Consider the following 23,474-nt stretch of genomic DNA (forward strand, 5'->3'; position numbering starts at 1 on the left):
TGGGTGTTTGATGCAGGACTGCAGTGGCTGACGGTTTTACTACCATGTTTGTGTGTGAAAGGAGAGTAAAGGTCAGGAACGGGGGTTACCTCTGCAGGATGTGCAGCGACATATAGAGCTGCGGTTCATTGGTGCCTGGAGAACGAACCAGTTTGCTCTTTGTGTGAGCAGAAACTATGGTGCCATCTGCCAGGGAGAATCTGTACAATGGGCTGAGGGCATGGCCGTTCTTCAATACTGCATACAGACAGAGAAAAAAACAGGGTGTCGATTAAAGAGACCTGCTGTGATATTTGATCTTTTTGGATCTGAGAGATTTAAAAAAAATCACAAAATGTAATGTAAATTTTGTGAGGAGACATCATGCCAACCTTCTTGCTGGTGTTTCTTGGCAAAGGAAATCTCCCCGTCAGTCTGCAGGTGGAACTTCTGGATGCAGCGCCGGACCAAGTCTTCCCAGCCCGGCTTCATAGATGCCCGAAGCACACTGGTGTCCAGAGAGGTGATCTTACCTGAACAGGTTAACACAACAAATGGGTTTCTAGAATTTTAAAGATTGAAAATAAGCCTTTAGCCTAACCTTGGCTATGAACACAGAGCACGTTCGTCTTGAGTGTCAAATGTAAATATGTAGACTAATGGAAATTGACTCACACAGTGCAAAACTTCACAGTATTTTAACAGCCCAGTGCGTCAGCCATGCCGTACCTTGAAGGTCCTGTCGGGTTGTGAAGCTCTCGTACGCCGGCATCACAGGCCTCTCTTTGACAGGAACTCTTCTCGCCACACAGATGAGACACGACTGGAAATCTGTATTTTTAAGGAAAAACTGTCAGTAATTCCATAACTATACATGGCAAAGGCTACATCACAACACACAGCAACACTGATCTCATCCAGGTTTGGATTTTCCTACTCGGCTGTGTGTGGCTGTCTCTGTTGGATAGAATTATTTTACCTCTGAGCCCTTTATAATTTTAGTATTTTCACAAATTAGAAAACCTCGCGGGCTGCACAGTGGCACAGTTGGTAGAGCTGTTGCCTTGCAGCAAGAAGGTTCTGGGTTCGATTCCCAGCCCCGGTCTTTCTGCATGGAGTTTGCATGTTCTCCCTGTGCATGTGTGGGTTTTCTCTGGGTACTCCGGTTTCCTCCCACAGTCCAAAAACATGACTGTCAGGTTAATTGGTCTGTCTAAATTCTCCCTAGGTGTGAGTGAGTGTGTATGTGCATGGTTGTTTGTCCTGTGTGTCTCTGTGTTGCTCTGCGACAGACTGAAACGTTAGCTGGAGATGGGCAACAGCACCTCCTGACCCCACTAAGGGACAAGGGTGTCAGAAAATGGATGGATGGATAGAAAACCCCTCCAGCTGTCTGTCTAGAGCTCTACATTATTTTCATTAACACAAATTAAAAACACCTCTGACCTAACAATCAACAGCCACCATTAACTTCCTCCTCAGTGTTACTGTATCTACAATCCTGTAAACAAATCTTGACTCAACATAATTTTTTTCGATTTTGCTTCTGAAGGTTTCTAGTCATCTTTTTAAGTGGGTTAATCAATGACTTTCCAGTTATTATCAGAATGCTATTTTCCCCCAGTGTTGTAAGAAGAGTTTTCAAAAGAAATTACATTTTATTACATGTCAAGATTCTTCTGCAGGTCATTCAGGCTGTGAGAAAGATGCATGATCCCAAACAGGGAGTTTATGTTCAGAAACCTTCCACTTGGTCCGAATTAACACAAGATTCATTACTGACAAATAAATCACAATCTATCTGGTCGTAATAACAAGTCCACCAACAGAGTGATGCAACTTCAAGTCAGCCTGCAACCCTCTGTCTGTCCACCAGATATCCTCATCGTGTCAGGGGAGAGATTGGCAAAATATCTGGCTGTCAGACGTCTAAAATTAGAGTGGCAGACACATTCTTCTCCCCCGTGTTCATGTGTGTGTGATTGGATTAGATGGGAAGCTGACAAAGTGCCACACACTAATTAGTCTCTCCCAGTGGATGGCAGGAGAGGCAGAGAGAAGTGGTGACGGAAGGAGGACAGGACACAGGAGACTGGGAGGGCAGCACTGGGACAAGTGATGAGAAAGTGACAGAAAGTCAAGGCTCACATGAAGAGATGAGGAAAAGCATCAGAAAATGATTTCTTGAGCAGTGGAAAAGGCAAATGTGTAAAGAAAATTCACATCCATAACAAGATGGTTTTCGAAAGGCAGACCAAATCCAGGTAAAAAAGAAAAATTGAAGCAATGGTGGCTAATTAGCAGGACAAACAAGAAAAAACATCTAAAGTACAAAATAAACAAAATTAAAGACAAGGTTAGAAAAAACAAGCATACCTTCCCCCTCTTCCTTGATAGACTTTGGTTCAGAGACGGCGAAACACTGCATGGTCTCGTATTTCTGCTGCGCTGCGTCCTGCTGATCGACGGCCTGGCGCGCTTCGCCATCGGCGTGAGGGTTGACCAACATGCGACAGTTAAAGGTGTGACTGTTCCTGTTGGAGGAGTCGGTGCTGCGATGACTGACTGCATGACAAACATACAAAAAAAAACAGGAAAATGTGATAAACATAATTATTCAGGATGCATAGCTTGTCATGAATCTACCCTCCAATACAACACAATTGATAAGTTTAAGTAAATACACTCTATTGTGGCAAATTTACCAATTTTCTCACCCAGACTCTTAGGCAAAAGGTTCTTGATGAACTCTGCGTGGTCTCCAACGTGCAGCACACTGTAGACGCTGGTGTTCATCAGCTCCTCCTGCTGGTAGCGCAAATACTGGCTGACGTTCTCCGACACAAACACGATGTTTCCCTCCATGTTCACAACAAAGAAGAAGCCGTCCAGGGCCTGAGGGGAGAAGAGATTGGCAAAAGTGACGGGGATGATGGTAAAATGCAAAAAAGGATAAATGACAAAGAGAAAGAAAAAAGATAGTTAAGAAGTTCTGGGGAAGTTTAGGAGTGGAAGTAATAAGGAAATTAATTAATTGCAAATATGGTTTGTTTGGTTTATTAAGAGAAAAGAAGAAACATTGATGCTCAAAATATATTCTAAAACATTTATGGCTTCACAATGAAACTCAACATTTTGTTGGTTATAAACAGCTTCCATCATACATTGTATTTTAAAAGTAAATATGCCAGAAACATTACCTGAGTTACATAACTTTGTTCGGTAACACTTTATTTGAAGGGGGTGAATAAGACTGACATGACACTGTAATAAACATGACATAACACCTGTTATTAACATGAATAAGCCTTCATGAATATTTATGACTGTTGTCATAAAGTGTCATTCGGTAAATTATGACACTTTTAATACAAAGTTGACATTATTGAAAATGTCTTTGTTATGACAACTTGACATTAACCAAGAAATCATTGCTGATATAAATTTGTTATAAAATTATTACTGATTGCACTTTAAAAATTAGGTAAATTTATGTTATTAAAGGTAAAGATTAAACAGTAAATGATTTATTGGTTAATGTCAAGTTATCATAACAAAGACATTTTGAATAATGTCAACTTTGTATTAAAAGTGTCATAATTTACCGAATGACACTTCATGACAACAGTCATAAATATTCATGAAGCCTTATTCATGTTAATAACAGGAGTTATGACATGTTTATGACAGTCTTATTCACCCCCCTTCAAATAAAGTGTTACCCTTTATTCTGTGCAGAATGTTAAGTAGTAAAGGAAAAGCGGATATAGAGAATGGATGGATGAATAAATATCTATAACATTGTGAAAATTAATAAGTTCAGAGGAAACACCTTTGTTGCATTTTATCTTGTTTTACATAACTCAATCTATGCAAGCAATTATTTGCACTGCTGCTGAAAAAACAGAAATTGAAATGTCGACTGCATGTTAATGTTTATCTTCCAGACCCCAAGCAGACATCTTTGCCAAAGTTGGTGCTTCTGAATACTATATATAGCTAGTCTGTGTGTATGGGGTCAGGCTCCGCCCCTTCCTTTCTAATCTGGCTTTTCCCAAAGGTATTTATACCTCGCTGGGTCCCATGGTAAACGTCATCTCTCACTCGTGCACGGACACACTTAGGCTCCACCGTCAGCCAGCGGAGCTCTTATCTCCATTAGTCACGTGTAGAGCAACGCTAGATGGCTACACTTTGGTGCATTCAGAGTACATTAGATCTGCTGCTCAGAGTATGCAGAGTAACTTTACATTTAGATATGAAAGTAAAAACTGAATAACTGGATTACATTTCCAAATAGCATATTGATTTCCTGAGCTGCATTACATTCAAAAGACACAGTAATAGACCCATTTAAATATAAGATTTGCAGTCTGTGCTGTGTCTTTTTGTACAGCTAAGGTTAGGAAAGGCGACTTGGAGACATGCAGCTTATCTAATAATTATTATGAAATCTAAGTAAGTTACTGGACTATTTCAAGAATGACAGCACTCACATCTACAGCAGCCTGTCTTTTCCTAGGAAAATCAAGTTGGTTGTTGACTCTACACTCTAATGAAGACTTTTTATTATTATTATTTTATTAAAGATAAGGGTGGCCTTCAGGGCAGTATGTAGGGCAGAGACAGTGACATGCCTGTCTCCTGAGGGGCGGCCCGACAGGCTGAACTGGCCCAGTGAAGACGCACATAATGCGGCGTCTTCGAGATAAAGGCTGGGCAGCCGAGACTAGTTCAGAGTTGACTGAAACATTACACTGTTGCTTTTCTCTGCCCACAAAGAGCATTTCCTCCAGCAGTAAGGAGACTGCTGTGTTTTTGTTTACTAGCGTTCCCATAGCAACATGTCTGGCACTGGAGCTTCCTATTAGCTCTTTTTCAATCGAGGTGGCAGTGCAGCGCGTCTACTGTGAAATATGTTAATCCTGTGGTGAGTAACCGATTTAAAAGTTGATCTGGTAATGGCAGAGGAGGAGCCAGCCATTGAGGCTGGTTACCATGGAGACTGAGCGCAGATTGCTGCACAGGTATTACTGCTGACGAAGGAGTCACAAATCTTCCAGGAAGTATCATCACTTTCAAGAAAGAATGAGAATTTTTGTTTGATTTTCTAACACCAGAAGAAAGACTCGAGAAATTACAGGTTTCATTGAAGCAACTTTTAAAGTTATTCCTGTTTTTATTTTTTTTAATTTTTTATTATTTACCCTAACAATAAGACCAAAGTTTGTGTTAGAAGTCTGCAGGATTGAAAACCCGTTGGTGTAACATGTGAGCATCTTCCACATTAGATTGCACTCACATTCAAGGTAGGACACATTCACAAAATATCGAGAGTTTAAAAAAAAAAAAAACATTGACAGTTGGACCTACCTCCAGCATCATTGGCCCGAGGGTGTCTTTATCAATGACGGCCTGCCCGGTGGAGGAGACGTCGGCCTTCTGCACCTCCTCTGCATTAGCCACCAGAGTCTTTTCTGTGATGAGCAACATAAAAGCAGGTGGTTCAAAAGGGAATCAGGGGATTTTTGTCATGTTTTTATCTCTCGTCACCTTTAAGTTAAGATAATAGAGCCTGTCAGTGAGAAAAGAATGTTATAAATGCATGAATAATTGATGCTGTGGTCAAAGGGACAAGTCAAATCTGAAGACACTGATCAAAATAAGAAATTTTGTATGTTAAATGTCTCCTTGTAGGAAAAGCAGTTTGTTATGGTAAAGCTTTTGCCGTAGGTTGTCTGTTTAAGCAGACAACGCTGACAGTGTTGTTTTTATCTTGATGAAGCCGTCACCCACGCACCCACTTTGTGTTTTCATACACAGGACATGAAGACCTTCCACATGTCACACTCTTTGGAAAGCCGTTCTCTTCTGGTAAAGTTAGCTATACTTCAACTCTAACACAAAGAGTGGAAATCAGTGAGAGGACATGGAGATTCGAGTGGCTGGTATGGTTTCCACAGCACGGCTCACTGCACAATTTTCCTGTACATTTTTGCACCAACTTTTCCCCTTTCCTTCATGGCCGTACCACCGGACTGTTAAGCCTCCCATGGCCCCATTTGGCCACATAGCTCACATTCCTTTTGTGGGACTGGAGCTGTGGAGTCATCAGCCTTTAAAACTCTGTCACTGCAGAGCCTGGAATGGCACTACAGTGCAAGCTGGAGGGAATTCAAGGCATTGCCAAAGTTTATTGAAGCCATAAAATGTGTTATTACAATTTATTTCACCTGACATGATTCTATGTTTGAGTTTCCTATTTTTTGTTTTCTTCAAAAAGAACAAAATAATCATCTCTAGTGAGTAAATATACGTTAAAACAAATCCTCTGTGAACTTCTCGACAGCTGACATCTTTCAGGATTGCACATAAACGACCTAACAGTTTGGTGCCGCATATCTTCCTTATTACCCAATGCTCAACTCATTAGCTCAAATTAACTTCATTCAGCAGCACTTCCAGCACACGAGCCAAGCAGCAGTTTTCATTTACACAACTCATAAAAGCAAGGGATATTCAGCTTTCAGATGAACCGAAACCACACTGTAACCTTTACAGGCGAACTTAATGTGACCTTACTTAAATTTTTAAGTCCACATGTCCATCAGTTCAATGTCCAAGTACTTCCTGCACAACTTGCTGTTCTCCAACAAGAAGCTTAACGACAAAATACACAAGTGTTTGATTCATGAATCAACCACTGCATTTTCTGGTTCAATCAGAATTGGTATTTAAATGGCAACCATACTGTTGACATTTTGACATCATTAGACCAAGATGGCGTCTAACAACTGATCCACAGTGCCTCACCATTGCCAGGTTTCAAAGAGGATGCTCTCAGACGGAAGCAGCCGCTGAGCTTAGAGTGTCATCAGAAGATTGCAGCAGAGACAAAGAGACAAATAAAGAATCATAGGAACGAATAGAAATGTCCAGTTCAATGACACTTAACTCCCAGGAAATTTCAGGGAGGTGAGAGGCACCCAGGAGTCACGTCAGACCTGCACAGTGCTATAAAACCACAGCGCAGGCAGTTAGCCTCAGTGCTGTTCTATGGTGAAAGTCGATCCATGTTGAGCAGGAATGACGGCACTGTGCACCAGCCACCGCTGTCACCAAATGAGCCTTTGGTGTCGGTAGCTGTACAGTGTGGACAGTTTAGTGAAAACAGAACTGCCCTTCATCTTGTGAATGCTTTAGTGAAAAGTCGATACTACCTGAATAACGTTATTAATCCATGGAACCCTTGTATGAACAACCCAGACCTAATCTCATCTTTATGGGCGACAATGCATCATTAGGGAACAGCTGCTGTAGACTGTCGAACCTGTAGCAAAGTGATCTGCACTTTAACCAGACCTGGATCCCATAGAAAAGCCCTCAGATCAGCTGAGTCATCAAGTAGAGGTTTGTAACTCTGTACCCCAGACCCTCAGTGACCCGCGGACCGCCCCTCATGAAGAGTGGGACGCCTCAGCAGACAACAAGTCGACTTGTGAACAGCATGAGACGTCGTTGTCGAGCTGTAATTGAAGCAGCTCCTCAAGGCCACATGGTTGTGAGACATTGAGATTTTTGTTTTTTTGGCACAACCCACAGTTGTTGGCTTTTGTTCCAACATATTGTGTGACTGAGGGGACTCATCATAGGATGCTTCTACTTAAATACCCTACTTTCACCGTGTCATTGTATTGAAGTTTTTAAGTTTTCCATTGATTTTACCCAAAAGCCAAAACTTCCTAACTTTTAATGAGTTGTGTCATTTGGATAACGGTTATGAATAAACAGATTGGTCAGGAACTTTGATGATTTTGTGTCAATCTGTCCTAATAATGTTGCTTTTTTTCTCTGTCTCTGGTGGTGAAACTTCAAACAGTGCACCACTACCTGGCATTTCAGGTACAACTTATTTACATCTAACAAACTAAATATTAGGAATTGCGTGTAGTTTTTACATACTACACAAATACATGCATATATTCATTTGCAATCTGAGATCGCAGTTAACCTAAAGATTAGTGTAAAAACTAAACTGGAAACTGATTTGAGCACAGGATGAACATTTTCCCAGTAGTATTTTCTTCATTCTCTATTCCTTTTTGCCGTTTCTAAAAAACATTCTGCCCATCAGTTAAACGTTCCTCAACAATAGTGTGTTTTTCTGCTGTTGACCTCACAGCTGTGTGACTTGAGCATTATCCCCGTGCGCGAGTGTGTGCTTATTCAGCTGTTGTTTTCAGATGCAAACAGTGCAATGACACATGGACACCAACTGGGTGACTGCAGGCACAAAAGGAGGAGATGAGCAAGCGAGAGACGAACAGATGAAAGGAAAGATGACAGGACGCGTGTTCAAGTCCGAAGTTTCTACACTCACAACAGGCATGAATGTCATGTGTGTATAAATATACATTTTGAGTTATTATGGATTAGAAAGAAATTTCTAATTCTTACACTAGATCTCATCTGTCAAACATGGTGGTGGCAGCATCATGCTTTAGAGCTGTTTTCAACCCAGAATAAATGCAGTTATGTGTTGTATAATGTTAAGCAAATACCAATGAAATCACCCAAATTGCTTTCACATTCATATTTTTTGTATTCAAACTTGGAGCTGCGGGTTAAAAAAGAATAAGATTATAATATAAAAGAAAAATCTAAATAGGCAAAAGTCCTTTCTTTTTAATATCTGATGTGTTCTCCATTGCAACAGAAAGAAAGAAAGCAAAAATGAAAAAATTTGAAGGGAGAAAATGTGTTTAATGAATAGAATAAGGAAGACAAAAGAAAAAAAGACCAAGAAAAAGAACTGGAACCAAACAGGAGAGAAGATTTCAGACAAAATCTGAAAACAGAAAAGATTAGAGGAAGAACGAAAATAATGAGAAATCCATTAAGTGAGTGCAAATATATACTAAAAAGATGGTTTGTAAAATTGTGACGTTCATGCAAAGAGGATTAAATACGAGGCAGAGGAGTGTAAAAAGGTGAGAACATTGTGAAGAAATAGTAAAGCTTAAGAGAAAGTGAGGGACAGATCGGAGGAGCAGATCCTCCTGCTTCTCTCTGCAGGCTCATTTCATGTTGCTCTCTGTTATATAAGCGCTCCAGCAGAGGCTGTCTCACCATTACAGTCCTTTCACAGTCTGCGGGCTCCCACTGCGAAGGGGATTGTTTTCTATTTACTTTTTAAAGTTAAGAAATCTACGTTGGCTCTTGAGATTTCAGTTTTATAAACATCGGCTCTGAGCTCTTCTAGTACCCACAGCTATCACACTCTCTTCTAGCAGATGTTTCCCTTTCATGGAGGGAAACATTGGAAGGCCCACTTAGTGATAAATAAATGGTTATCTGAGAAAATAAGCTGCTTGTGACACGCTAATGGAAAAACAAATTTATTAAATTGCTTATGCGGCCTTTCAATTTTTTTTATTCAGAACATCTGAAGGTTCTGTGGTAGTCCAGAACCTACCAGAACAAAAACCCCATTTATGAGCTGGGAAAAGTGGCACCTGCTCTAAAAACTGCCTTAAAATTATAGAGTTAGAAGCTAGTTAGCGCTATTGGCTAACAGTAGCATCCAATCGGCCAATAAAATGCTGTTCTGAGGATTTTCCCCAACAGCTAAACACGTTGCCTTCAGGAACAGCTGAAAATTTCTAAACCTCAATATTGATCGTTTTTTAACAACCAGAAAGAAATGATGTGAACTGCCTTGTTGCTGAAACGTGCTATAAAAATAAATGGTAACACTTTATTTGAAGGGGGGGGAATAAGACTGACATGACTCTTTAATAAACGTGTCATAACACCTGTAATTAACATGAATAAGCCTTCATGAATATTTATGACCGTTGTCATAAAGCGTCATTCGGTAAATTATGACACTTTTAATACAAAGTTGACATTATTCAAAATGTCTTTGTTATGACAACTTGACATTAACCAAGAAATCATTACTGACTTTAAAAATTAGGTAACTTTATGTTGTTAAAGGTAAAGTTTAAACAGTAGCGATTTATTGGCTAATGTCAAGTTGTCATAACAGAGACATTTTGAATAATGTCAGTTGGATCTGCTCCTCCGATCTGTCCCTCACTTTCTCTTAAAAGTGTCGTAATTTACCGAATGACGCTTTATGACAACAGTTATAAATATTCATGAAGGCTTATTCATGTTAATAACGTGTTATGTCATGTTTATTACAGTCTTATTCACCCCCCTTCAAATAAAGTGTCACCAAATAAACTTTAAGTGGTTAAATTGTTGTATGATCTTTATATTTAGGCCTGCTTATGCTGCTTTATTCACTGAAAAACATCCAAACCAATATCCAGCAAATTCTATACTTTTTAAAATTCTAGACAATATTAATCAAAATAATTTCAGGAAGTGAAAACTATTCTTTGTTTACTGCTGTCCAAGCTAAAATAAATCATATTAATCATTTTCTTGACTGTTCCGCTCCGAATAGGTAGAAAGCAGTGATTTTTGTGAAGAAATGTTCTCCTCTAGCAGGGCTGAAGATCCAACACCAAATCCTTCAAAAGAAGAAGAAGTGACAGAAAAGCTCACCCTGCTCCTTGATCTGCCTGATCTGCTTCACCGTCTCTTTGAGGATGGCACATTTGTCGGGCTTGACGTTGAGGTCGTCGATGTCGTTGATGTTGGCAAAGATGAGCTCTGCCAGCTCCTCGATGTATTTGTTCTCCTGCTCCCTGTTGCGCCTCTCGGTGCTTCGCTTCGGGCTGCAGGACAGCAAGGAATGACGCCAGAAACATGAATCAAACTCAAATGGAGAAAAAAGAGCTAAGTGGTGGAAATTATCAAGACAAACATCACTGTACAATGCTGGATGTTACATCTGAAGAGCTTTTGTCTTTGTGCAAAGACCAGCTTTTCTGTGAGACAAAGTCCTGCCTGGTGACCCTGAATTAACTTTGTGACCTCTCAGTGACCTGACATTAATGAGAAATATGACCTCTGTGCAAAGAACTGAGCATAATTATGACAACTTGTGTCATTACATAAACTACTGTCTGTAAAAATGAACCACAACTGTTTTCTTCCTGGAGCACCATTAACAGAAATTCATCATTTATAACAAATGTGGAATAACTTTAAAGTGCTTTACATTTTGTAAGACAGCAATCTTTATGCATTTTTCCAGTTCATTGGTTTTCATGATGCTTTACAGAACAGAGCCTTTTGTTTCTGTTTTTATACTGAGATTAAATTAGCTGTAAGAGAGAAAATGGGGTTAAAATGTAAAACTAATTTTCAGAATTTCATTTAAGAAAAGGTAAAAATTATGCATCAAATTTCTTCTACTTAATTACTTTAAAATCGTAAGAATATAAACGGACATTTTTTGTGTTTTTTTTGTTTTGTTTTTTGCTGGTAACATAATAAAATGTAAAACAGGTCAAGGTGTACAAAGGCACTGTGTATGTGCTTCGCCTGGGAGAAAAGATTTCAGATCCTTATTAGCTTTTCAGAGTTTGGTTTGTTCTCGCGGGCTGCACAGTGGTGCAGCTGGTAGAGCTGTTGCCTTGCAGCAAGAAGGTTCTGGGTTCGATTCCCGGTCCCGGTCTTTCTGCATGGAGTTTGCATGTTCTCCCTGTGCATGCGTGGGTTTTCTTCGGTTTCCTTCCACAGTCCAAAAACATGACTGTCAGGTTAATTGGTCTGTCTAAATTGTGTGTGTGCATGGTTGTTTGTCCTGTGTGTCTCTGTGTTGCCCTGCGACAGACTGGCGACCTGTCCAGGGTGACATCGCTTCTCGCCCGGTACGTTAGCTGGAGATCGGCACCAGCAACCCTCCCGACCCACTAAGGGACAAGGGTGTAAGAAAATGGATGGTTTGTTCTCAGTTCTAGTTCTTAACTTGAGAAAATATGTCTTCTTCTAAATCATCAAGTAAAAAACCCCAAAGATTTAAAAAGGGAAAGATAAGAGACAAAAAGCACACAGTGAAAATGAAGGTACTGCTGCATTTAAAACTGTTCTATCATTATTATTTTTATTATTTTTTCTTGAAGGTAAGTAAGGTCTCTCACCTGGGTCCCAGGAGGTCTGACTGACAGTCTTTCCTCTTCACAGATTCCCCTTTGGGGGGCTCAGGAGTGTCCCCCCCACCACTACTCATCTTCAGCAGTTATCAGCACCTCAACCAAAGGAAGACAGGAAAGCAAAGCAGACACTTAGTGAAAACACACCAAATTACACAGACAGAGCAAACCTTTGATTCTCTTTGACTCTTAAAGAGAATCAAAGAATCTCTTTTTCTTTGATTCTCCAGCAGCGGCAGAAATCAGGCTAATAAATCTAAACTTTGCTGTTTTTGTTTTGTGTCTGACGAAAATACCCAAAAACTGCAGAAATCTGTAGGTTGGTAAATACATTTTCAGAGTTCTTTATTTGGTCAGAGACCAGGGCTGTTTGAACAGGCCCTACCTGGACATGTCCATGATATATGACAGCAGCAGACTAATTAACTCCCACGTTCAAACAGCCATGTCTTTACTTTCTTTATTAATACTAATGTTTGCCTCATTACAATGTATACTCGTCTCTGAGTGTTTGAAGTTTCCAGTCAAACAGGTGAGCAGAGTAAAGATCAGATCCCTAAAAATAAATAAAAAAAGATGATGGTAAAGTTGAAAATGTAAAATAAAAGTTTCAGTCAGCACAATTAATCACAATATTTTTAAAAAAAAAGGTACGTTTTTAATTTCCTGGTGATGTAAACAACCCGCAGAGTGCATTATCAAACACAGATTATGAGTCACAAAAAACAATGTACCACTGTAACGAGCCTGAAGGCAATATGTGGGCAGCCCAGTGGGAATACAGTGGGTGTCAGTAATTACTTCAGATGGAAATAGCTAATTCATGTAGGCACTCTCACTGTTCCCTCATTCACTTCCCAACCGTCATTCAGATGACGGTTGGGATGTTTGGGGAATGTTCTTGTAACCTCAATCAAAAATAGGGACAAAACATAACTTAGATCACACTGAAATAAAGCTTTCATGGAGCAAGAAAGATGCACCATATGGCCGTGTCATGCTGCTAGACTTGCCCCATATGGTTCAGTAACAGGGACACAATTTAGACAAGTGAAATGCCAGGAAAAGCTTTATTCTGGCCTGAGCTGCTGGTACAGTGGAGTCACAAAGCTGCTGGTGGAGGAGTAACAATCAAAATCAGCTTTATTTGCCAAATTTCTGCACCCAAAATGAAAAAAATGAAACTTAAATTTAAAAAAAGGGAAATAAATATATATTTTTTGTAAATATGTATGCATGCAATTCACACGTTGTGATCTGGAACTTCAGTAAAGGGCTATTTCACAGCTTTTAAGTTTCTGGGCTACTTTTATCAGCTCTGATTCAAAATCTAAAATGGATAGTCCAATCAAACCTGGACTAAATCATGGACTTGTGATTTAGTATGAATTAGATCTTGAGCTGCAGCAACAATATGAAGCAAGGCCCACTTTTCATGATGCAAACAATTAATATTGCTTTATCAATTTGTTTTACTACATTTTCTAGCAAATGTTCTATTCTAGTTGGTCTTTCTACATGTTTGAGTTACTTCATAGGCCTGCACAATATACATCAAGTTGTAAAAATATTTTCTATAACATTCCTTTAGTTGAACATGTGCTATACTGTAGATAAAGTTTTATCATTAAACCCACATTTTAGATTTCATTACGTTCCAAATAAAAATACACATTTCATTCCATCCTTTAAATGAACGTCTGAATACAACAACATGGTTGGTTGTGCAGGTTTGTTGTCTGAAATATATTTTAATTTACCATCTGCTTGTTTCCATATCCAGCTTCACATCATCCCCTGAGCACCAGTGAAGGAAATGACACCAAACCTCAGAAGAAGACACACGACTTTCTTCTTTGCAAATGTAAACAAAACTGTAAAGCGACTTTCTTTTGTTTTTGCAAGAGACCAGAATTCACTTTTTTGATCCACATCAGAGTTTGATTACCGCCGTACACCTCCGAACGAGCAGGACTGGTGAAAACGCACCTTAAAACCAAAGGCAACAAACAAAACACCACATTCAGGACCTTACAGTCCCCGCTCAATAAAGAACAAGTTCTGATGCATTCAGTGAGCAATAAGAGCCAATTTACTATTTCCCAACCAACCTGATGGCTAAAAGTAGAGATAAAGTGTTTCCAGTAAAGCTCAACATGTGCCCAGACTCTCATTTCCTGCCATCAGTGTTTCTACAACTGGCATCCGCAAGGAGAATAAAATCTCAATTTTGTTCCTTTCAGTTCAAAAATATTAGAAATGATCCGTTTTATTCTGCCAGAGTGCATCTAAGACAATCATTTTCACACAATCAGACAATGATGAAGAAGTCCAATAATTAAATGCAGGGGGGAGGTGGTGTTTATAGGGACAGTGGGCCTTTAAGGCCCTTCAACAGGCTGGGACACATCACCTGACAGTTACATAAGAGCCGGTCAGTGGGACTGATACTGCGCAGATGAAGGCAGAAGAGAGGGATAAGCAAAAGGGAAAACAACAGGGAGAGAGAGAGAGAGAAAGGAGATTAGCAAGAAAGAATCAGTGTAAGACAGAGAGAAGAGGAGGCAGAGACAGAAATATTTTAAAACTGTATCAAGGGAAATATACGAACGGACGAGCCGTCAGTTTTTATGTGTCGTTAGGAAAAATGTTTCCAACACAGAAATTATGATGACAAGAACAAATGCTGCACAATGATAGAGGCAGGGGGTAAAGAGAGTGACAGCAGGGAGAAAACGGGAGGTGGGTCATTTGTTGCTCTAAATAATCAGGCCTGAAGGCAGAGGAAAGTATGGCCTAATTACACCGTACGGGATGAGAGAGCGGGAGGAAACGGCAGATAGCATGATACTGACAACACAAATGAAAAACTTTAAGACAACTAGTGCAGAAAGTATGTCAGTTAATGTCATCAACGCTTCTTTTCATGACTGAACTTTCATGCCAGCATCATGGTTTCAGCATCGAAAATCATCTTTCCATGCACAGCGAGAGAAAATTTGGTAAAGCACTGTAACATCCATCATCTGATTGCCAGAAGGCAACTGCTTGATAAGAGAAAAATTGAAACGTTGTGCAGAGAAAATACCCGGAAAACACAGCGTGAGAATTTCGGGGATTCCCTGACTTGGTCCGGGCAGCACGCCCTCCCAAAGCTGAGCATTCATACAGCGACAAGAGGCAGGCAACTTTTCAGACAACGAGGCCTCCGTCTGAGCTTCAGGATATACAGAAGACAACACACCCATGTGGAAGACACACACACACACACACACTTTTATTTCTCTGTCTGGATTAAATCAGACCAAACGTCTCTGGTTTAAGGTCAGCTGGAATCAGCAGGATTATTCCCCTTTGCTAAATGCCACGATGACTAGAGAAAGAATATGTCAGAGATTTATTAAAGTCTACAAAATTAAATGTTTACATTTATTTAATCTCGCAATTCAATTTTGATTCTTTTCTTTAAATGCTTCAACATCGTTTTAGTAATACAAATAATTCATTGGTTGCCATTTAATAATTTTATGAATGACTTGTTGTTAAAACTTTGCCTGTCCATGTAAACAGCATACTGTAGTTTAACAGTGCACACATTCACATTTTTGAGCAGTAAAATAAAACCATAGAATAATACCACTTCTGCTCAATAAAGAGTACAAACGTTAAAAGATAATAGTGCTGTATTAAAATTGTAGTGAAGTATATTTAAACACAAATTATTCACATTTTCTTGCGGGAAACTGAGTTAATTCACCTCCATCATTTTTAAGCCTATTTTAACAATTTTGCCACTGTGACCCACACTTCACCAGTTACTAGCCGTTTACCAACCGCTAATAAACTCAAGAAGACGACGACGACGATGACGAGCATAAATTAATACGTCACATTTTAGTGGAAATTTCCTCGACTGCAATGAAACTCTGTCAAACTTTAAACGTACCCAGCGCCAGAGCGACGCTTTCACAGCAGACTCTCAGGAGATGATGCCAGAATGAGCCAGTTATATTTTAATTATGATCATACTGAGAGGAAACAGGTAACATCACACAACGTTGACGTCCTCACGTTTCATGGCTGCACCTCATGCAACAGTCCCACATGACGGTGTCAGAAATCAATGCAAAAAGGCTCCTTTAAACTTTCAATCAATCGCAAAGAAGCTCCACACACAGACACAAAGTCTGAGCACTCACGGCCGACATCGCTTGGATGTTCACGTCAATATCTGTGTGCATCACAATACACAGACACATGCGCAAAGGTACACATGTGGCGCGTAAACATGTGCATTATAAATTAACACTAATGCAGGCAGCAACAAAAGCCTTCATCCAGCTCTGCCCGATGCTAATGCAATCAGAGGAGCTGAGAGCTTTGCAAAGCGAAGCCATTTGAAAACAATTTGAGCTGGAGAGAAGGGACAGGGCCAGAGGGTCAATGCTGCCATTAAGAAATTAAAGCTGAGGATTGATCACCGCCTGCTGAAGTGGGCCTCGTCTCCAATAGAAACCAAGCATGTGTTTGGGTTTGGGTTCTGAAAATGTGAAGTCAAGAAGGCAAAACTGTTCCTCACAAAGCAAAGTGATACGTCTGTGAAATACATATATAAAACTTCTTTAATCTCTACAAATTTTGTGAATGAACTCATGCGAAAGTGTCAGGATTGCGGTTCTGAAAGTGTCAGCAGTCATTTATTACCAAACCGTCTTTCTGGTTTTCAAAGAACAAACCCCTGTGGTTTCTCTGTGCTGCAGCGGACAGAGAGCAGGTAGGTGTCAGATTACACTCAGATGGAGGTCAGAGACAGACACACGGAGCTGCTCTTGATTTTAGCTTCATTTACAAAGACGAAAAACAGCAAAACACGAGTAAAAGTTCTACAAAATGCATCAATAAGTAACAGCCCCTTCATTTGCGACTGAGCTAATGGTTGGGAAGATGAGGCAACAGCCGCCCTTGTGAAAGACCTAAGACTCTCAAAATGATAGTTGTCATAGGAGTACAATACATTACGGGCTGTTATTAAGGTAATGAGTCATCCCCAGGCCTTAGCTTGCACACTAATTGAGGTTTTGAGCTTGTAACAAAAAAAGTGGACCATGATGTCTTATGTAATGACAGAGAGCAGAAAATTAAAGCTGATAGTGGGAGAACGGAGAGCCTCTCTATGCCTAATGTGATAACACCTTCACTGAGTAAATGTCAGAGCTTTTATCCCCAGAAATGAATTGAGTCAATCAGTTCAGTAGCAGCTTCTCTCCCTTTAGGTTTGTGTGTTTGTCGAGATGAATCGCTTCCGAGAAACTTTTTGAAAGAAGCGGCTCCATTAATTATTGGATGCAGAGCCATTGTGCATTTTATTCTTCCTAATGTTTCTATCAGCTTCTTAACATTTTGTTTTCAGATCCTCTCTCACTTAGTAGCTCCTCTGTTCAAAGATCATATCTCAGTGACGAAAGAAATAAAGAAGATAAAATCTTTTATTTCATTTTGAAGAAAATTCACAGATTTATTTGATTAAAAATTATTGTCAAACCATTTAAAACAACAAGAATACATAAAACTGAAGCATTTTTTTAATGTACCATCTTTTTAAATAGATCTATTTAGCAAATTAGATCAGTCTGCAGACTGTAAGGTTCAATTCACTTCCTTGTAGGTATAAATATGACAACATGGCATAAAGGTCAATTTCTCCCAGGGAGTGTTCAGGTTTATCTTAATGGCAGGTAGAAAAAATCTACTCTCCTAAAACTAATCTACAAAATCTACAAACAAGAAGAAGATGACCTACTTGTATCTCACCACAGTGACCAAGATGGAAGAAAAGCCTCTGCTGATCAATGTTAAAGCACTGCAGCAAAGCGTGGCTTCAGGAAGTCTCCAAGTCTGCAGAAAAACCTTCTGATGCTGTATGCCAACTGTTTGCTTGTGAGTTATACCAGGAAAAAAAATCTTTCCTACCATCCTCATCATAAACATGTGGGGCTTCAGCTAAACCAGAGTCGGAGTTGATGTGGTCAGGAGTCCCTCAGGGGACGGTCTTCTCACCGTTCCTTTTCACTCTGTGCACATCGGATTTCTGGTGAAACTCAGCCTCATGCCACCAGTAGAAACACTGAGATGAGTCTGCAGTGGTTGGGTTTACCAGGGATGGACTGGATTGGAGGATCAACACAGATGCTGTGTACAAGAAAGAGATGAGTTGATTCTACCTCCTGAGGTGGCTTCGATCCTTTCGTGTATGAAACAAAGTATCGTTGATCTTCTACCAGCCTGCGGTAGAGACTGGATCAACAAACTGATTCACAAAGCTGGAAAAATCCTTGGTCCAGGACAGGAAGTCTCTGAACAACCTGGCCTCCATCGTGAAGAATCCATCACACCTATTACACGACGCTCTGGAGCAGCAGCAGAGCTCTTTCTCTACCACACTGCTGCAGCTCCGCTGTCACAAAGAACAGTTCAGGAAATTATTTTTCCTCATTCTCAAAAACTCATATGTGTGACAGAGGTGGTCACACCTCTTCATTGTGAATTGAAACCACCACATTAATTTCGGCAGTACTCCCGCTCCCTGCATGACTCCCTCCATGGCTCACTAGCATGACGTAGGACATTCAGCCTCCGTCCATCTGTCTATCTGTCCATCTTTCTGTCTCCACAGTTGAAGAATGCTGTAAATCTTTTTTTTTTTTGATGGGATTTTCACAGTTAAGTTTTTACATCTTCTAAAATCAAACATTTTAGCCACAAAATAAAGTTGTTTTTTTTCCATCTGAATAATCATACTGGATATGATTCACATTCAACTAATAGTGAACATTTTTATCTAAAACCTCCGTCCCAAGCCTAACGAGAGACTGTGGTGTAAAACAACATTTATTGTGAAAAAGCAAACATTGGTTTTTTAAAGTGTTGTGGAGAATCAGTGATAGTGCTTCTCCTTTAAATGTCCTGGAGTGCATGGCAACATGTTCTCTTTCAAATATCTGGATATTTTTAATAAAAATCCAGTGGTCTCTGCTGGAAAACTGAAAATGGGTCAGCATGGCCATGAGTCGACAGGATAATGATTCAAAAATAGATCTAAATTATATCAACAACCTGTGGGGTAAGATGAGAAAAGAGATTAAAGAGACAATCCAGAGATAATGTGCAAAGTAATGGTCAAAGATCTCCCTGTTTGTCCACTAACTTAGAGAAGTGTAGCGGTGTTGGTCTGTGAAAAGGGGCCGGTTACCAAAGTAAAGCAATCTAACTAGATTATTCTGGGCTATTGTTTTCCTACTCTACATTTTACACATAGTTCCAAAGAAGATCTTTATCATATCTCTTTCATAAAAATAAGGGTCTTTGACATTTAAGTTCACCTGGTATGTTATAATTTGGATCTGACCTCAACCTCTGCTACTAAATAAAATAACCAAAGGGAAAGTTTATGTATAAATAATTCACTACTTGTTTTTAAAAACCATTAAAAAAATGTGTCCCCAATACACAGATGCATCACCAACTTAAGTTAGGAATCATTCCATCACAAAGCACCAATTAGGATCAGTTAAGGACTTTGACACCAGTGGATTAGACATCTGTAAACTGAGAGGTGGAGGAGGGACCCCTCCGCTTGTTTCCCAGCTTCTGTTAAAGCAGCAGAGCAAAAACCAACAAACACACGCGCACAGTAAAGTCGACCTGCATTATGTATTATAACCTGGGACCTGTGATGAAAGCTGGGTTAGTCGTTTTTGTCTACGCATACATCTACATGCAGCACTTTCCTTAAAAATCTAATCTGTTTCTGTACATCTCAGGTGTTTGGTGTGGTGATGCTGTGCTGAGGCGTTGCCTTAATGGCTGGTTGCCATTTCAGAGGCAGCACTGGAGAAAGAGTTCGACTGCTGCTTCCTTTGACAACCCCGAGGCTCATGGGAGTCGACTCAGCAAATAATCACAAAGCAAATAAGACTTCCAAAGAAATGTTTGGCTGAGCCAGCAGCATTTTAAAGAGGTCCCAGTTAGACCACTATGTGTCCTGTAAAAAGATCTAATTAACTTTAGCATTATTTAAAGTAAAAGCAACATTCATCTAGTGGGTTCCTACCAATCAGGATTGACACAGACGGCCAGTTGAGTAGCAGGATTCACAGTTTTGAAGTTGGAAGTGTTTGAATTTGAGTAAGTTACAAAATAAAGCTGTTGACTCGACGCTAAAAAAGGCACTTAAACAGGAATGTTGTTACAAGACCAAGCGGCATTGAAGAGCTATGGGACACGTTGGGAAGGTTTCAGTAATTAAGTTTGACGATTGGACCAAGACTCTATCTCAGTTAAGTTTATTAGTTTGGCTACCTAAGCTGTATGTGTTAACCAAATCTCATTAATCACGCTGCAGGACAAAGAGGAATTAACAGGTGTTAACACAAAACGCGCCGCAGCTAAATCTCTCATTGCAAATTAACACATCCAGTATAATTTAATCTTAAATCCATCTGAAGCTAAAGAAGAAGGAAAAAAAAATCAGAATTAAAGTCAAAATCTAGACAACTTTTATACTTTGTTCAACACTATCGTTAATCAGGTTTTCTTACGGAAACCTAATAAAAACCTACCAGTTTTACAAATCAGGTTGAACATCCAACATTGCGGTCGCAAACGAACAAAGGACTTGATAAGACAGAACCCCTCACCTACAAAAACCCACAACTTTTGATTAGGTTTCCAAAGACTTCTGGCACCAGCGTGCTGGAAAGAAAAGTAAATGTCCTCCTGTGTGCTGAGAAGAGAGTCCACTTAAAATCCATCTGTACAAATTGACCCACTTCAACAATTGCTCGCCTTTCGGACCAACCGCACCGTATTCTTTTTTGCCTAGCAAATAACACTAATTGGTATTTGTGTAGCAGCGTAATCTGGTGTCACCGGGGCCATTGTTACTTTTCTATCTTTAATCTACGTCAACAGAAATCAATTAAAATGTTGTTTTCATTTCTGAAAAAATGAATAGGAATTACTTCATAGAAAAGAGAGGAAAGAGAGAAAGGTTAAGAGTAAATCATTTAGGAACTAAAAGTGATTGTATGCAACAACAAGAGAGCTAATCACAAATGGAGACTAAATGAAATAACACCTTTAACACAAACAGTTGTTTGTGTTAAAGGTTGCAGTAGATAATCGTCACTCTGCATGAGCAGCCTCATGTAATACTAGAGCCTGATCGATTATAGGCCAGAATCAATAACATTGAACATGCCTGCCCGGATGCTAACTCAGCGGACACACTGGTGTGCAGGCACATCAAGACAATCACAAAAATAAGAAATTGCAATTAAATATAAATTCAAAAAATCCCTCAAGGAAGCACTACATGTTATGGTGGTAAAGGAGGAAATGAAACCAAGTTGAATCTTGGTGTCCATAGTTAGCTTCTTCAGAAAAGTCGAATACATGCATGAGAAATCACTCTCAGGAAATCAGAGTGAAACTTGTAGAGTTAGGGAGGGAAGCTTTGCTTATTGCCAGAAACGCTCGCTGTCTTCTGTCCCATGTGTAATAACTGCAGGATTGCACTGCAAACACAGATACACTGGTGTCTCCATGTGCACACACATGCTCCTGAGCAGGATTTCTTCATCTTCAGCTCAAGTTTCACAGTTATTTCATAACACAAGGCTGGTGGTCTGATACTGTCATTATCTCTAAAAATGCATCGTGACACAACTAAAGACCTTTTCCGTTCGGTATGCGGCATGCATGCAGAAAACAACCCCAACCCCTACGGCTCATCAGATAAACACTAAAATAAGCTAAAACGTGCATCGGGATACATTGATAACTAGAAGAATGGAAGAGTAAATCACATGGTGTAAAAAGGGAGATATGGCAGCAGCTCTATGTTGTCCTATTGACCAGTCGGTCAAAGTCCAGCTACAGCTCACTGATTGACTGAAATGCAGCAGGAGCTGCAGGTTGTCAGTGAGAAAATTAACATACAGTCACAGCTGAGTGACTTCTCGACACTCAGACTTTTTATTCTGCTCAGATAAGAATGCAAAGAGCAACGCTGCTCATCACTTCTGGGATAAATATTCAGCTGTGTCTTTCATCGGTGACCAGGTCACTTTTCTGTCTTTCTGTTTAGTTTCTTATGTGTGACGTTTGAATCTCAGTCACAAGCTTTGATTGCAAGGACATGTTTCAGGTTTCAGGTGGTTTTGTAATAATAAATCAAAAAGGATGGTCTTCCTGCACCTCACAGTAACTACAGGTGTTCCACAGGGATCTATTCTAACCCCCATTTTATGTTCAATTCATGTTATCTTACTCTAAGAACATCTTATGTTAGCTTATTATGATTAAGTGTGGAATCTGTGGTTAAATAATGACAAAACACGGTTGAGACAGGATTATTAGCAAGTTTAAACAGTAGCACTGATAAAAGATCTGCTTCTTTTTACAATCATTTAATGCACAGAGAAAATGATGTTACACAAAAATCCCTTCTCATGTGGTTCCTTCAAAAGCTACAATTTAATGCTCATATTTGTAACAAAGGTAGATTACTAGATGTTTAACTAGTATTACCAGACCTTGCTGGGTGTTTTATAAGTAGTTTCCCATTGCCAAGAATTTTATTTCTCTGATTTTAGACCTTGTCCACATTTAGAAATTCATTTCTACTGTAAAAGAAACTAGATTCACCACATCCTGCTACATCACGCATTGCAGCATCAGTGTTATGAATTCTTTAGTGAATCTTCCATGACTGTTTAATAATATGACTGTAAGTCTAGCGGAAAATCATTTCCATTTGTATTTAAGGAAGTAAAAATTATCAGTGGCTATTTTGTTGTGGTCATTCTACCAATCTGAATATGTTTGCATAAAACATATTCAGATTATACATAACACATTTTGTATAAATTTCAAATATGCAAAGTTTATGTGGGAGCTTTAAATTTAAATATTGTTCTGGTTTTCTCTGATGTCTGACCTGACAGTTTAGACGTTTTTTTTTTAATATTCTAAAATCTACTAACAAATTATGCACATAACACTAAGGTTAATTTAATGTAATTTATTTTTTGAAGATTTTTTGGCACTATTGGCCTTTATTGAACAGTAAAGAGGAGGAAGACATGCAGCAAATGACCCAAGACTGGGAACCAAAGACGGAACAACCACATCAATGACTACAGTCTCTAGACAACAAAACAAAGCAATTTTTAAATATTTTTAAAGTTGTGATTAAAATGTATCCCTCTAATGTTTGACTTCCAAAACACAACATTTACAAGCATATATTTATGAACGTTTCAGGTCAGCTCTTCTTACTTTTATCCAAGAATAACACACTGCAAATTGTACTTTCAAAGGCAACACGTCTCGTTTAACCTCAGCTTAAGCAAAGACATT

The 23,474-nt window shown here is 39.4% G+C and overlaps 1 protein-coding gene and 1 long non-coding RNA gene across 5 annotated transcripts in view; one reads left to right on the top strand and one right to left on the bottom strand.

The window, feature by feature from the left end:
- Positions 1-23,474, top strand: part of LOC145547900 (uncharacterized) — a 90,439-nt gene that overhangs the window by 27,579 nt on the left and 39,386 nt on the right. The gene's annotated exons all lie outside the window — the stretch shown is intronic.
- LOC103479938 (nuclear receptor coactivator 2-like) overlaps positions 1-23,474 on the bottom strand; it is a 52,054-nt gene that overhangs the window by 15,171 nt on the left and 13,409 nt on the right. For 3 of the 4 annotated variants that reach the window (XM_017310168.2, XM_017310165.2, XM_008434651.3), the window contains 8 exons: positions 12,042-12,149; positions 10,558-10,730; positions 5,353-5,456; positions 2,685-2,874; positions 2,356-2,544; positions 709-810; positions 372-512; positions 90-237 (listed from right to left, as the gene is read on the bottom strand). In XM_017310168.2, the coding sequence (XP_017165657.2) occupies positions 90-237; positions 372-512; positions 709-810; positions 2,356-2,544; positions 2,685-2,874; positions 5,353-5,456; positions 10,558-10,730; positions 12,042-12,130 (1,136 nt within the window). In that variant the 5' untranslated portion in view covers positions 12,131-12,149. The remainder of the gene's footprint in view (positions 1-89; positions 238-371; positions 513-708; positions 811-2,355; positions 2,545-2,684; positions 2,875-5,352; positions 5,457-10,557; positions 10,731-12,041; positions 12,150-23,474) is intronic. The other variant, XM_017310167.2, reaches the window with a different exon arrangement.

Source organism: Poecilia reticulata, chromosome 17, assembly GCF_904066995.2.
Source record: "Poecilia reticulata chromosome 17, P_reticulata-male-v2, whole genome shotgun sequence".
Lineage (NCBI taxonomy): Eukaryota > Metazoa > Chordata > Actinopteri > Cyprinodontiformes > Poeciliidae > Poecilia > Poecilia reticulata.